The 15,732-nt window shown below is 43.4% G+C and overlaps 1 protein-coding gene across 2 annotated transcripts in view; it reads left to right on the top strand.

Annotated features, from left to right (window-relative positions):
• Nucleotides 1-15,732, top strand: part of LOC306868694 (Fc receptor-like protein 5) — a 188,114-nt gene that overhangs the window by 152,714 nt on the left and 19,668 nt on the right. For both annotated transcript variants that reach the window (XM_079414985.1, XM_079414984.1), the window contains one exon: nt 4,876-5,166. In XM_079414985.1, coding sequence (XP_079271111.1) covers nt 4,876-5,166 — 291 coding nt within the window. The remainder of the gene's footprint in view (nt 1-4,875; nt 5,167-15,732) is intronic.

The following is a 15,732-nucleotide window of genomic DNA, read 5'->3' as shown; positions in this document are numbered from 1 at the left end:
TAATAATATTACCAAGAGGCAACATGTACAGTATATTGAAAATAGCAGAGGACCTAGGACAGATCCTTGTGGTACTCCATACTTTACTAGTGATAATTGTGATGACTCTCCATTCAAATGAACAAAGTGGTAGCGATTGGACAGGTAGGATCTAAACCATCTTAAACCCTGCCCTTGAATACCAGTATAGTTTTGTAATCGATCTATGAGTATATCATGGTCTATAGTGTCGAACGCAGCACTAAGATCAAGTAATACTAGCAATGAGATGCAGCCTTGATCTGAAGCAAGAAGTAAGTAATTTGTAATTTTAACAAGTGCAGTTTCTGTACTACGGTGAGGCCTGAAACCTGACTGAAATTCTTCATAGAGATAATTTTTTTGCAAGAAGGAGCACAATTGAGCAGACACAACTTTTTCAAACATTTTAGACATAAATGGAAGATTTGAAATGGGTCTGTAATTTGCCAGTTCATTAGAATAGTTGTGGTTTCTTAACCTGTTACCGTTCACCAGAGCGATGTCGCACTGAACGCTCTTTGTTTGCATGTGTCATTGTTTTCTAATAGAATAAATGAAACGGGACAAAGTTAATCTTGACAAACTATATATCATTCTGAGGGTCTAAGCCTCAAGCATCGACGACAGATCGCTGTTTTTCGATGGAAAGCTTATAAGGAATGAGTTGCACAAATTTGCTACATTTGTGTAAGCAGTACACATCCAAACACGCAGAGTAAAAAAGCCGTACGTACCTTTATCATTGTAATAACGAGCCACAAACGCGTCCACTGCTGAAATCCCAGTTTAGTTAGAGAGGTAAGGGTCCACAGAACAACATCCCAGCGAGCACTTTTAGTCCAGCGAAACAATAACGTTGTAATAAGGATGAATATTCCTTTGTTTACATTTCATTTCTTCAGAGAGTTATTGTTCGCGTCCGTTATGGAATAAATTACGCTCAAAAACAGCGTCTTGGTGGTAAAAAAAACAACACGGTGTTGCAGCATACGGTTTTACAAACATAATGAGACCGTCCACGGAAAAAAAAGTCTCAGAAAAGCGGAATATAGATTATTTGAATTTGGCGCTCCCTCCTGCCGGCAGTGACGCTTCTGTGACGCAACTGTCATCTGAGCGGGGCGTAACTTAGCGATCTGCTTTATCCATAAAAAACTTTTTTTTTTTTTCTTCTACATTTTTTATATGTGTGTGTGTGTATTGTGTGGGGAATGTGGCCGTGTCTGCATGATTATAATATGTATGGACGGACATCAGCGTGTTTATTACCGACTCTATGACAGCTATCATTGTGATTCATTGATCAGCTATTATTGATTATATGGCCCATCTGTTTGATTATCATCTGAATGGAAGCACATCAGCGTGTGATTACTGACTCTATGACCATGTCTGGCAATATCACTTCATGTCTGGCAATCAGAATACTTCAGTATACATACTATATACAAAGCATTTTTTTTCTATTTTTTTTTCTTTTTTTATTACTCAAATAATTATTTTTGTATTTTTTAGTGCTCAAATAAATCTGTCTATTATTTTATAATTGAAAAACTATGCAGGAACATGTATAATGACTAAAATAGCTTGTATAATTCTGCAATCCATTTGGTGGTTATTTTTCCTCAAACAGGGGGGTGGGGGAACTATAAATAGTTTCAGAAAAAATATTGCAGGAATCTCATTTTTCATGGTATCTTCTTCAAATTTGAAATATGAACTCATGAGACACATGGCTTTCGATCCATTACTTTTCTGGATTGCTCCAGGACTTATTTCATGTATTTGTATATGAAATAAAAAATATATATAAAATATAAAAAATTATAAAAAATATTTTTCAAGGCACGTCAGTGCCTATAACTTTTTATCTTTTTGAGCATTATCAACTCTGGATGATAGATAGTAAAGCCCAGAGTCTCTTCTTTCCAAAGATACCTAATTTGTTTGTGTAAGCACACTTTGTCACAAACTGTTACCATTTTAATTTAGGTAGGTTATTTTCACCTGCGAGGCCCCAAATGGGGGTGAAGGTTAACAGGTTAATAAGAGGCTTAATAACCGCCAGCTTGAATGGTTTTGGGACGTGACCTAAAGATAACGACGAGTTAATAATATAATCACTATAGCTGTCAATCAGTTGAAGTCCTTCAGACAGAGCGTGAACACAAATAAGGACAGGGCCATTTAAATGCAGCTGTCTTGAGTCGAAATTGGACCCACAGTGGACCCACAGTCAACCCGTGCCTACCGCACATCTGACCCGCACCAGCACCGCACCCGTAAATATTATTCCATCCTTTATATCAAATATAGCAGGTCACCCGTAGAGTACCCGCCCTCACAGGACTCTGCTGTGATGCTGTTTCAATATTTACTTGTGTGTATTAATACAGAGAGACCCAAACCTTTGGTGAAGGTGAAGCCAGATCAGGCTGTGTTCAGAGAAGAGAAAGTTACTCTTATGTGTGACATACAAGGAGGAAGAAGCATTCAGTGGACATACAGCTGGTTTAAAGATGGAAACACTCACAATCCATACAGAACTACAGCAGCAGCAGAGTTGAGTTTCACAACTGACGACGTGTCTTACAGTGGTAAATACAGCTGTAGAGGAGAGAGATCAAGATTCAAGATTCAAGATTCAAGAGTTTTATTTGTCACATACACAATTATACAGAGTATAACCAGCAGTGAAATGTAGGTCAGGTCCGCTCCAAGGACAGTGCAATTATAAAGTATACAAATATTAAGAAGAAGTACAAACATAAAATAAAAGATAAGATAAAATAAGATAAGATAGGATAAAAAATATAAATATAAATGTGCAGGTCAGTATGTTGTTGACAAATAGTAATGAGAGGAATGTGCAAAAAATAATGTGCAAAAAGTTGTACAGGGTATTTGAATAGCAGCAATATGAGGTAGAGAAAAATTATGAATAGCTTATTGATATATGATATTTACATGGAGAAAAAATTATGACTGAATAACTTGTTGATATGGTGATATTACATGGAGTCAAGTGATATTATGACACAGAGTTAGAGTTTAGGAGCCTGATGGCCTGGGGGAAGAAACTCCTCCTAAGTCTCTCAGTTTTTGCCATCAGGCTACGGAAGCGCTTACCAGATGGAAGCAAAGTGAATAGACAGTTACCAGGGTGATTAGAGTCCTTGAAGATTTTAACAGCTCTACTTTTGCAGCGTTTGAGGTAGATGTCCTGCAGAGAGGGGAGAGCAGACCCTGAGATGCGCTCAGCTAAGCGCACAACTCTCTGTAGTGCTTTGCAGTCCTGATTGGAGCTGTTTCCATACCACACTGAGATGCACTGAGTCAATACACTTTCTATGGTCCCTGAATAGAAAGTTTTCAGGATTGCTGGTGAGACCCTGAATTTCCTCAGCTGTCGCAGATGGTACAGTCTTTGCCTGGCTTTCTTAACCTGTGATTGGATGTGTGTAGTCCAAGTCAGGTTCTCGGAGATGTTTACGCCGAGGTACTTGAAGCTACTCACCCTCTCCACAGGGGTCCCACTGATCCTGAGAGGAGAGTAGGGCTGCTGCTGTCTCTTCCTAAAGTCCATGATCAGTTCTTTAGTTTTCCCCACATTCAGTGAGAGACAGTTGTCCTGGCACCATGATGTGAGTCTCTCTACCTCATCCAAGTATGCGGTCTCATCGTTGTTGGAGATGAGGCCCAGAACCACAGTATCATCAGCGAATTTAACAATGGATGTGGAGCTGTGAGAGGACACGCAGTCATGCGTGTAGAGAGAGTAGAGCAGGGGACTCAGGACACAGCCCTGTGGGGCTCCTATGTTCAGAGTGATGGAGTTTGAGGTGAACTGGCCAACTTTCACCACTTGAGGTCTGCCGGTGAGGAAGTCTTGAATCCAGTCACAGAGTGAGGAGTTTAGGCCGAGGTCAGTGAGTTTAGATGCCAGCTTGATGGGGACTATAGTGTTGAAAGCTGAGCTATAGTCAATGAATAGCAGCCTTACATAATTCCCATTGTTGCTGTCCAAGTGTGTGAGGGAAGAGTGGAGAACGTGAGAAATGGCATCGTCCGTGGATCTGTTTGGGCGATAGGCAAACTGAAGAGGGTCCAGAGTATCAGGGATGGAGGAGCAGATGTGGCTCTTTACAAGTCTCTCAAAAACCTTCATGACTATAGATGTGAGGGCAACTGGGCGATAGTCATTCAGGCAAGAGGGTTTATTGTTCTTTGGCACAGGGATAATGATGGATTTTTTTAATTTTTTTGAGTCTTTAGACTCACAGAAATCAGACATCAGTGATGAAGTTACACTGACTGTATCAGGTGAGTCTTTTTTTTGCAATTCACTCTTCTTTGGTATTTACTGTAGTCACTGTCACTGTGGTTACAGATGATATCCACTGACTGACGTTAGTGAGAATAGAAAATAACTTGAGCAAGAGGGTTCAATACTGATGAGTTTTGTACTGATGTCAGCGAAAATTACGTGACTTACAGATAATGATGTTAAATGAGTCAATGAAGTCTTCAGATAGTCTGCTGAAGTTGATTAATTTGCACCTCATGTGAACTTGTAGTTGGAGATCTTCAGCTCTCCTTCACCAGGGGCTTCATTCTGCTTTCTATGGCAAGTCAGAGGTGTTTGTCTGAGGATATATGGAGCCAGAGCCACTCTACAACAACTGACATGACAAAACTAATGACAGTACAACAGAATAATAGAATAAATATGGCATAAATTAATGTGTTGTAAAATATTTACAAAGTATAATTCTTTAGACTGAAAGAATGTAATTCTTATTTAATATAATTTAGTTTTTTCATTGAAACTTCATATTTTTGTCTTTTTTTTAGATTTACCCAGACCTACATTGACTATGACACCAGGAAATCCTGTATTCTCTGGCGAAACAGTCAATCTGACGTGTAAGATGGAGACATACAGTGACTGGCGATATGAGTGGTATAAAGGCTCTTTGAACCATACAATATTACAGACATCTGAGCGTCACACTGTAAACAGAGACACCCTCACTATTAGAGAACTAATTAAAGAGGATGGGGATCTGTACTTTTGTGGAGGAAAGAGAGATGGAAGACCAAACTCATCAAAATCAAGCTCTGCTGTTTCTCTCATTGTGAGAGGTGAGTTGAACATCTTTGTCCTCCTAAACTCACTCTACAAATATGATCATATATATACAAAGACATTTTGCAGTAGTCATTCCACTTTAATCCTGTTTAACTCTCTCTAACTTGCTAAGGGGCCATTCACACAGGTGTGTTTTTGTTCAAAACAGTTCAAATTATACTTGAACTTGAGATCATATCTTAAAACTCAGCATACATGACAGGTGCTGGGGTGGGGGTGTCGTAGAAAGTATCCTACTCATTATATAAATTTTTATTTGTAAATTTCAAGATATATGACTCTGGTTGTTTTTAAATTATGCGTTTTATTATCTGTGAAATTCGACATAACAGTGAAATTACCTGATCAGTTAAATACGCCAGAAAACTGAATTCCTTTGGAGACATGCATTTCATGTATGGACAGAGCATGAATATAATGTAAGAGTCTAAAATGCATGTCCTCAGCTCAGTATCATAAGTGTGTCATCTTTTCTTAATGCTGTTAAACTGAATGCATGAAGCAAACTGCTGAAATATCTGCAATATTAACAACAACACAAAAAATAGCAGCATGGTTTAACTGTCAATCAAATGTGTGTTAAATCTTGCTAACATCCAATTCATGAAATAATTCACTCTTTTCTCATAAAAACTTTCTTAAAACTACACGCCAACTTACACAAACCTCAAATTTCAAATAAAAATATTTTAGTCAAAAACTTATTGTATTTGGCCTCATATTACACACAAACCCCAACAAATGCACGCTACTTCACTAGAAAAGAAAAGTTCTCTTTCAGTCGGTCACTAATATGTCAAGTCAGGTGAACCGACTGATAGGGATTTCGGCAGAGAGCAAATCTACTTTAAATGAAACTAGAAAGAGCCAATTCACATTGGGATGTGATTTTTGCATCTGCTGCCCCGCCCCACAGCTCCAGTATATAATGAGCAGCAGGTACATCGCATTTTGCTTTTCGCTTCAGAGCTGAGCAGTGTGTTGTTCCTGCCTGCTTTGGAGAGTGACAGAAAGAGCTTTTCCTGTTTGTGTTGGTGTGACAGTGCGACAGCTTGTGTGCGTTAGCACATCCCTTAAAAGAACAACACGATTGTGACACTGCATCTTTTTAAAGATGTCTTTCCAGCTGTGTGTTTCTGGATCTGTTGGTTTCCTGCTCCTGGGCAATTATTGTCTCATGTGCCTGGGCATCAAGCCCGCTGATATTGCGTTCATGGATGAGTCATGTAGCCATTGTGGGAAGATGACCATCTTGATGCTGTATTCACGACTCCAATTCCTCCAAAGGCGTGGAGCCCCAGTGTCGCTTCCCTGTATGTATCATCCTCTCCAAACTCAGACAAAGGCTGTGGGCAAATGCCTGGTGGACTTGAGGATTATGGTGAGTTCTTCTCTTTTGGGGAACCAACCCCCTAGGTACCCTCATCCCTCCGGTGCATAGAAGCAAACATAGCAGCTGAAGGAACGTGTTGGACCATCCACGGGATGTATACCAGTCATATCCTTTTGGGCACCATCGGATGTACAGATGAACATCGCTGCATTGGAGAGTGAAACCTCTCTATCTAGGGATGAGGATTCGGCTGCGTTGGGAACGGTAGTGTTTTCCGAGTTTGCCACAGAGATGATGGTTATGCTCGGCCGGGCCACCGACAGGGTAGAGCAGGGGTTTTCAACCTGTGGGGGGCGCCAGCACCTGTCCAAGGGGGGAGCGAGCATCAATTAATTCAGAGACATTGCCTTGAAGATTTACGAATACGAGCTTTCAAATCTTTAGCCATCCGCTAGGGGGCAATCAGACTCCCGCTGTTAGGCGACAGTGAGAATGGTGTAAAATAATTTACGGTTAGTCATGTCAGAAATCCAACCATTGGCATGTTGTTATCTCAGAAACGGGCTCAGCCATCACACTGAATCAGGTAAGCTGGTTATATGTGTATGTTTCTTAATGCTACGCACTGGAAATGCAGCAAACAATATGTGAATGATGTTCGCGCACTTTGGGCTCGCGCGGGGGGGGTTGGTGTTGGGGGGGCGCGAGTGAAATTAGACAAACTTGGGGGGGCGCATGTCCTAAAAGGTTGAAAATCCCTGGGGTAGAGCTCGAATGGAACCCACTGCAATTCAGAGGTGTCACACAGGCATCCAGTTTACTTCTGTGAAGATTGGCGATGCTCATGTGCTGAGGGCGGTGATTGCAGTCCTACTGGCACAGGACGCAATAGAGCCGGTCCCTCCAGTCAAGACGAAACAGGGTTTTACAGCCCATACCTCATTGTACCCAAGAAAGGTGGTGGGTTATGGCCAATCTTGGATCTGCGAGTTTTGAAACAAGCGATTCACAAGCTGCCATCCAAAATTTTTACACAGAAATGCATTTTCGAATGCATCCGTCCCCGATATAGTTAAGCAGAATATAGTTTATTTGAATTTGGTGCTCTCTCCAGACAGCGCGTGATGCACACTGTGACGCAGCTGTCATCTGAGGGGCGTAACTTAGCGATCTGCTTTTTCCATAAAAAACTTTCTTTTTTTTCTTCAACATTTTTTATATGTGTGTGTGGGGAATGTGGCCGTATCTGCATGATTATCATCTGTATGGACGCACATCAATGTGTTTATTACAGACTCTATGACGGCTATCATTGTGATTCAATGATCAGCTATTATTTATTATATGGCCCATCTGTTTGATTATCATCTGTATGGACACACATCAGCGTGTGATTACTGACTGTATGACCATGTCTGCCAATATCAGTTTATGTCTGGCAATCAGAATATATACTTCAGTATACATACTATATACAAAGCATTTTTTTTATTTATTTTTTATTACTCAATTATTTTTGTATTTTTAGTGCTCAAATAAATCACTTATATGATGTCTAAAATTCTGTCTATTATTCTATAATTGAAAAACTATGCAAGAATATGTATAATGACTAAAATAGTTTGTATAATTCTGCAATACATTTGGTGGTTATTTTTCCTCAAACAGGGGGCTGGGGGGACTATAAATATTTTCAGATAAAATATTGCAGGATTCTAATTTTTCATGGTATCGTCTAAATTTGCAATATAAACTCATGAGACATGTTGCTTTCAATCCATTAATTTTCTGGATTGCTCCAGGAATTATTTCATGTATTTGCATATGAAATAAAAAAACATTCAGTGTGGAAAAACAGTTTTCAAGGCACGTCAGTGTCTATAACTTTTTATCTTTTTGAGCATTATCAACTCTAGATGATGGATAGTAAAGCCTAGAGTGTCTTCTTTCCAAAGATACCTAATTTGTTTGTGTAGCACACTTTGTCAGGAACTGTTACCATTTTAATTTAGGTATGTTATTTTCACCTGTGAGGCCCCAAATGGGGGGTGATGGCTCACTGATTGGGTCATGTGGAACAGCAGCATTATACTTGCTCTGCTTAAGCCCTGTCCCATCATCTTGCCTTAGGCAAGGAGGGATCTGGAGACTTACGAAGGGTGCTGGAAGGGGCAGCATCAGTGGAGCTTTGGTAGGGATCCCAATCAGTCGGTTCACCTGAGTTGATGTAGTAGTGACCAGTGTTAATTTTGGCAGGCATTTTTGATTTAGTCTTAGTCTTTATCTTGAGATGAAAATCCTTAATAGTCTTAGTCACATTTTAAGTAATTTGAGTCTTTCATAGTTCTAGTCTAGTTTTACTCGACGAAAAGTCATTGCATTTTTGTCAACTTTTAGTCATTACTTTTAGTCAAACTGCAGTTACCAACATTTATTTTCGTAGCTATATTATATGTAGCAGTGGTGTTAAAAAGTGTTGTCCCCTTCCTGATTTTTTTTTTTTTGCATGTTTGTCACACTTTAACGTTTCAGATCATCAAACAAATTTAAATATTAATCAAAGATAACACAAGTAAACACAACATGCAGTTTTAAATTAAGGGTTTTTTTTATGAAGGGAAAACAAAATTCAAACCCACATGGCCCCGTGTGAAAAAGTGTTTGCCCCCCCACCTTTAAAACATAACTGTGGTTTATCACACCTGAGTTCAGTTTCTCTAGCCACACCCAGGCCTGATTACTGCCACACCTGTTCGCAATCAAGAAATCACTTAAATAGGTCCTGCCTGACAAAGTGAAGTAGATCAAAAGATCCTCAAAAGCTACACATCATGTTGAGATCCAAAGAAATTCAGGAACAAATGAGAAAGAAAGTAATTGAGATCTATCAGTCTGGAAAAAGTTAAAAAGCCATTTATAAAGCTTTGGGACTCCAGGGAACCACAGTGAGAGCCATTATCCACAAATGGCGAAAACATGGAACAGTGGTGAACCTTCCCAGTAGTGGCCGGCTGACCAAAATTACCCCAAGAGCGCAGCGACGACTCATCCAAGAGGTCACAAAAGACCCCACAACAACATCTAAATAACTGCAGGCCTCACTTGCCTCAGTTAAGGTCAGTGTTCATGACTCCACCATAAGAAAGAGACTGGGCAAAAATGGCCTGCATGGCAGAGTTTAAAGACGAAAGTTTTGCCAGAAAACATCTTGATGATCCCCAAGACTTTTTGGAAGATGTGTGTCCCATTACATTTGACGTAAAAGTAACACAGCATTTCAGAAAAAGAACATCATACCAACAGTAAACTATGGTGGTGGTAGTGTGATGGTCTGGGGCTGTTTTGCTGCTTCAGGACCTGGAAGACTTGCTGTGATAAATGGAACCATGAATTTAGCTGTCTACCAAAAAATCCTGAAGGACAATGTCCGGCCATCTGTTCTTGACCTCAAGCTGAAACGAACTTGGGTTCTGTAGCAGCACAATGATCCAAAACACACCAGCAAATCCACCTCTGAATGGCTGAAGAAAAACAAAATGAAGACTTTGGAGTGGCCTAGTCAAAGTCCTGACCTGAATCCTATTGAGATGCTGTGACATGACCTTAAAAAGGTGGTTCATGCTCGAAAACCCTCCAATGTGGCTGAATTACAACAATTCTGCCAAGATGAGTGGGCCAAAATTCCTCCACAGCGCTGTAACAGACTCATTGCAATTTATCGCAAACACTTTACTGCAGTTGTTGCTGCTAAGAGTGGCCCAGCCAGTTATTAGGTTTAGGGGGCAAGCACTTTTTCACACAGGGCCATGTGGGTTTGGATTTTGTTTTCCCTTCATAATAAAAAACTTCATTCAAAAACTGCATGTTGTGTTTACTTGTGTTATCTTTGATTAATATTTAAATTTGTTTGATGATCTGAAATATTAAAGTGTGACAAACATGCAAAAAAAAAAATCAGGACGGGGACCAACACTTTTTCACACCACTGTAGTATTCAAACAAAAATAGTCATCTATTCTTCTCTCTTTAGACCAAATCAATTAAGCTTAGGAGAAATTTGAATTAAGGACTCAATTTGGAAAAACGGGAATAAATTTTTTTTTTTTTGGTAGAGATACAAATTAAACTCATTTTTCAGATACAGTTGTCATGGAACTGAGGCGGAAGCAAAGATGCAGGTGAGTATATATTTAATAGTCAGATAACACAGCACAATACAGACAACAGTCTCTCGGATGGTATGGTGGCGCAGGGACCAGATGAACAGCGTGCTGGTGAAGAGTGTCGGGGATGAATCCAGTGCAGGTGATGATCCGGGTGGGACGAAGACTTCTGACACACTCGAACACGAACAGGAAGACAAAGGTACACGAAGAAACACTGACTGGGGCACCTCCAACACATCCAGGAACATTCAACGATCTGACAAGGGAGAGAAGTATTAGTGAGGCTTTATAGCTGAGTGAATTGGCAGCAGCTGGTGCGGGAATTGAGATCAGCTGGCGCGCTGATCACGGAGCGAGGGACACGCCCACTCGCACACAATACACAGACACAGACAATGATACACAAGACATGAAGGAGGCAGTAGATTAATATACCGTGACAGTACCCTCCCTCCTAGGAACGCCTCCTGGCGTGCCCAGACTCCCTTACCTGTCGATTGTAATCATCGATAAGGGAGTGATCCAGAATGTCTCTAGCAGGCACCCAACTTCTCTCCTCCGGACCGTAACCTTCCCAGTCCACCAAGTACTGGAATCCGCGTCCCCTCCGCCTAGAGTCCAGAATACGATCGACCGAATAAGCAGGTTCCCCTTCTACGAGTCGTGGCGGTGGGGGAACCGGGGCTGGCGGATTAATGCGGGAATAAAAAACGGGTTTAATTTTGGACACATGGAAGACGGGATGAATTCTCCTGTACACTGGAGGAAGATTGAGGCGAACTGCCACCGGACTAATGATTTTAGTGACAGCAAACGGGCCAATGAATTTGGGAGCAAGTTTATTAGAAACGGAGCGGAGAGGAATGTTCTTGGTAGAAAGCCACACTTTGGAACCGACGACGTATACGGGAGGTCTAGACCGGTGGCGATCGGCCTTGGCCTTGGTGCGCGCTCCCACTTGGAGTAGAGTCTCGCGGGCTCTAGTCCAAGTGCGATGACACCTCTGGACAAAGGCGTGAGCGGAGGGGACCGCGACCTCGGATTCCAGACTAGGAAAAATTGGTGGCTGGTAACCTATACTACCTTCAAACGGAGATAGGCCCGTAGATGACACTGGCAACGAATTGTGGGCGTACTCCACCATGGACAGTTGCTGGCTCCATGAGGAAGGATTTTTGGAGACCAGACACCGCAACGTTCTCTCCAAATCCTGGTTGGCTCTCTCAGTTTGACCATTGCTCTGGGGATGAAACCCTGAGGACAGACTAACAGTAGCACCCAGCAATTTACAAAACTCTCGCCAAAATTTGGACACAAATTGGGGACCTCTGTCGGAAACCACGTCCGTCGGGAGGCCATGTAACCGAAAGACGTGGTCAACGACTGTTACCGCTGTCTCCTTGGCTGAGGGTAATTTGGGCAAGGGAATAAAGTGGGCCGCCTTCGAGAATCGGTCCACCACGGTCAAAACTACCATGTTACCCTGAGAGGGTGGGAGGGCGGTGACAAAATCTAGAGCGATATGGGACCAGGGTCTCGAAGGGACCGGCAGCGGTTGAAGGAGCCCATCTGGGGGTCTATTGGAAGTCTTACCAGTGGCACAAACTGAGCAAGCCAAAACAAAACTGTGAACATCGCGAGCCATAATTGGCCACCAAAATCGTTGCTTGACTAAAGATGTAGTGCGACTGACTCCTGGATGACAAGCCACACTGGAACAATGACCCCACTGAATAACGTCGGACCGTAATCCCTCTGGCACAAATAACCGGTTCGGTGGGCAACCGACCGGAGGTGTTACCCCTTGCAAGGCCGTCTTGACCTTCGATTCGACCTCCCATGTGAGTGCGGAGATGATAAGGGTCTCCGGAAAAATACACTCGGGAGTAGACGGGCGATCGGAACGGTCAAAAATGCGTGATAAAGAATCGGGCTTGATGTTCTTGGAGCCCGGGCGGTACGAGAGAGTGAAGTCAAAACGTCTGAAAAAAAGTGCCCACCGAGCCTGCCTAGAGTTCAATCTTTTGGCAGTTTTCATGTATTCTAAATTCTTGTGATCGGTCCATACGATGAAAGGTACCCCCGACCCTTCCAACCAGTGGCGCCATTCTTCCAATGCTAGCTTGACTGCCAACAACTCTCTGTTACCAATGTCATAATTACTCTCGGCAGGGGACAAACGGTGGGACAAAAACGCGCATGGATGCATTCTGTCGTCTGCCGGAGAGCGCTGGGATAGCACTGCACCTACCCCCACCTCTGACGCATCGACCTCCACCACGAACTGACGTGATGGATCAGGGGTAATTAAGATGGGGGCTGAAACAAAGCAGTCCTTCAGTTTGGCAAACGCAGCCTCAGCTGCGTTTGACCACCTGAACGTAGTTCTGGGGGAGGTCAAGGCGGTCAGAGGAGAGGCTAGTTGGCTGAAATTGCGAATAAACCGCCGGTAAAAATTGGCGAACCCCAGAAACCTCTGCAGGGCCTTGCGGGAGTCTGGGCTTGGCCAATCCACCACAGCCTTAACCTTGTCAGGATCCATGCGCACTCCCTCAGACGACACAATGTACCCTAGGAAAGGAACCGACTGTGCATGAAAAGCGCATTTCTCCGCCTTGACAAAAAGCCCATTCTCTAACAGCCTCTGAAGCACTCGTCGAACGTGCTGCACGTGCTCCTGGAGAGAAGAAGAAAAAATCAATATGTCATCCAGGTAAACATATATGAATTGATCGACCATATCTCGCAGCACGTCGTTGACGAGTGCCTGGAAGACTGCCGGGGAGTTGGACAGCCCGAAGGGCATGACCAAGTATTCAAAGTGCCCCCTGGGGGTGTTAAAAGCAGTCTTCCATTCGTCCCCCCTCCTGATGCGGACCAAATGATAAGCGTTCCGTAAGTCCAATTTAGTGAAGATCGACGCTCCCTGCAACCTCTCGAAAGCTGAAGACATCAGCGGCAAAGGATAGGTATTCTTTACCGTGATGCTGTTCAACCCTCGGTAGTCAATGCAAGGTCGCAGTGATCCGTCCTTCTTCCCCACAAAAAAGAACCCCGCCCCCGCGGGAGAAGAGGAGGGCCGGATGAACCCCGCTGCTAGAGAATCAGAAATATATTTCTCCATAACCTCTCTCTCTGGAACAGAAAGTGAATATAATTTGCCCTTAGGCGGAGACGTACCTGGCAATAACTCTATGGCACAGTCATAGGGACGATGTGGAGGGAGAGAAGCAGCACGAGACTTACTGAACACCTCCTTCAGGTCTAGATACTCCGTGGGCACGTTAGACAAATCCCCTGCCTCCTCCTGCAAGGTGGAAACAGAAACAGACGGACAAGCACACAGTAAAGGCAAAGGCCCTGGGACCTCCGCCTCTCCTTCTCCTCCCAAGACAGCCGAGCTCGCCCGACCTGCATGGGCTCGGGATCGTAGACGGGGCTGACCGCGTCCCTGTCACTGGCTCTGAGTGTCGGCGTTTCCTCCGTAAATCGAGTAGGTAAGCTCCGCCGTTCAACTCGCGAGAGTCGGGAGTCCACCCGAAGAGCCAGTTCGATCAGTCCATTCAGGGTGGTGGGTAAATCCAGAATATAAATCTCCCTCTGGACGCGGTCAGCCAGCCCATGCAGGAACATATCCCACTGCGCCTCCTCGTTCCACTGACACTCTGCCGCCAAGGTCCGGAACTCGATGGAGTAATCCGCTACCGATCTCTCCCCTTGTCTAAGATCCACGAGGATCCGGGCCGCCTCCTTTCCCGCGGCCGCGCGGTCAAAAACTCTTTTCATCTCGGCGGAGAGTGTCTGAAACGAGGTACAGCATGGATCCTGGTTCTCCCACACCGCCGTTCCCCATAGTGCTGCTCTCCCAGTCAGAAGGGTGAGCACGAACGCCACCCTGCTCTGTTCGTTGGCGAAGGTCCTAGGCTGCATTCTCTGGTCAGATCGTTCTGTCACGGAACTGAGGCGGAAGCAAAGATGCAGGTGAGTATATATTTAATAGTCAGATAACACAGCACAATACAGACAACAGTCTCTCGGATGGGATGGTGGCACAGGGACCAGATGAACAGCGTGCTGGTGAAGAGTGTCGGGGATGAATCCAGTGCAGGTGATGATCCGGGTGGGACGAAGACTTCTGACACACTCGAACACGAACAGGAAGACAAAGGTACACGAAGAAACACTGACTGGGGCACATCCAACACATCCAGGAACATTCAACGATCTGACAAGGGAGAGAAGTATTAGTGAGGCTTTATAGCTGAGTGAATTGGCAGCAGCTGGTGCGGGAATTGAGATCAGCTGGCGCGCTGATCACGGAGCGAGGGACACGCCCACTCGCACACAATACACAGACACAGACAATGATACACGAGACATGAAGGAGGCAGTAGATTAATATACCGTGACAACAGTAGGTTTACTTAACAAGTGTACATTTATTTAACATCTTTTGTTGGTTAACATTGATGACACAGATAATTAGGAATGCTGTCTATTTAAGATGGAAGGTATGCATGTAATACTAACACATTCAGTTTTTACCCACCTGTTTATGCTCACTTAAGCCATAATCGACTATATTTACGTGAGATACTCTGACACCTACACGATAGACATTTGGACTGCTGTGTGTGTATTTGAGCGCTGAGAATGGAGAACTGATCGCACGCTGTATGAGTACTGAAGAAGTGGAGCAATGTGCGAGAGAGAGCACTTTTATCAGCGTGATTCCGCCTATCCCACCTTCACTAACTTCAAGTTAATCAACAATGAATTGTGACTCCCGGGAAAAAACAGGACATCTGGTCACCCAGTCCCTAAACCTTCGGGTGCTGATGCCATTGTTTCAGATTGCTAGTTCGCGTTTTGGTTACCTATCAATCCACTGCGGCTGTCATGCTGAGACTAGATATGCCTACGCCCCTTATCTAATGACAGAGACGCACATTTTGAAAGACAAGACAGTTAACTTAGCTTATAGGATATATTTTGAATGTCCAGTAGTCTTCAAATAATATTTTAGTCCCGTCTCGTCTTGTTAACGAAGACGCAGCATA

Source organism: Barbus barbus (assembly GCF_936440315.1).
Source record: "Barbus barbus genome assembly, chromosome: 4".
Classification (NCBI taxonomy): Eukaryota; Metazoa; Chordata; class Actinopteri; order Cypriniformes; family Cyprinidae; genus Barbus; species Barbus barbus.
This window is presented reverse-complemented; position numbering and strand designations above follow the sequence as displayed.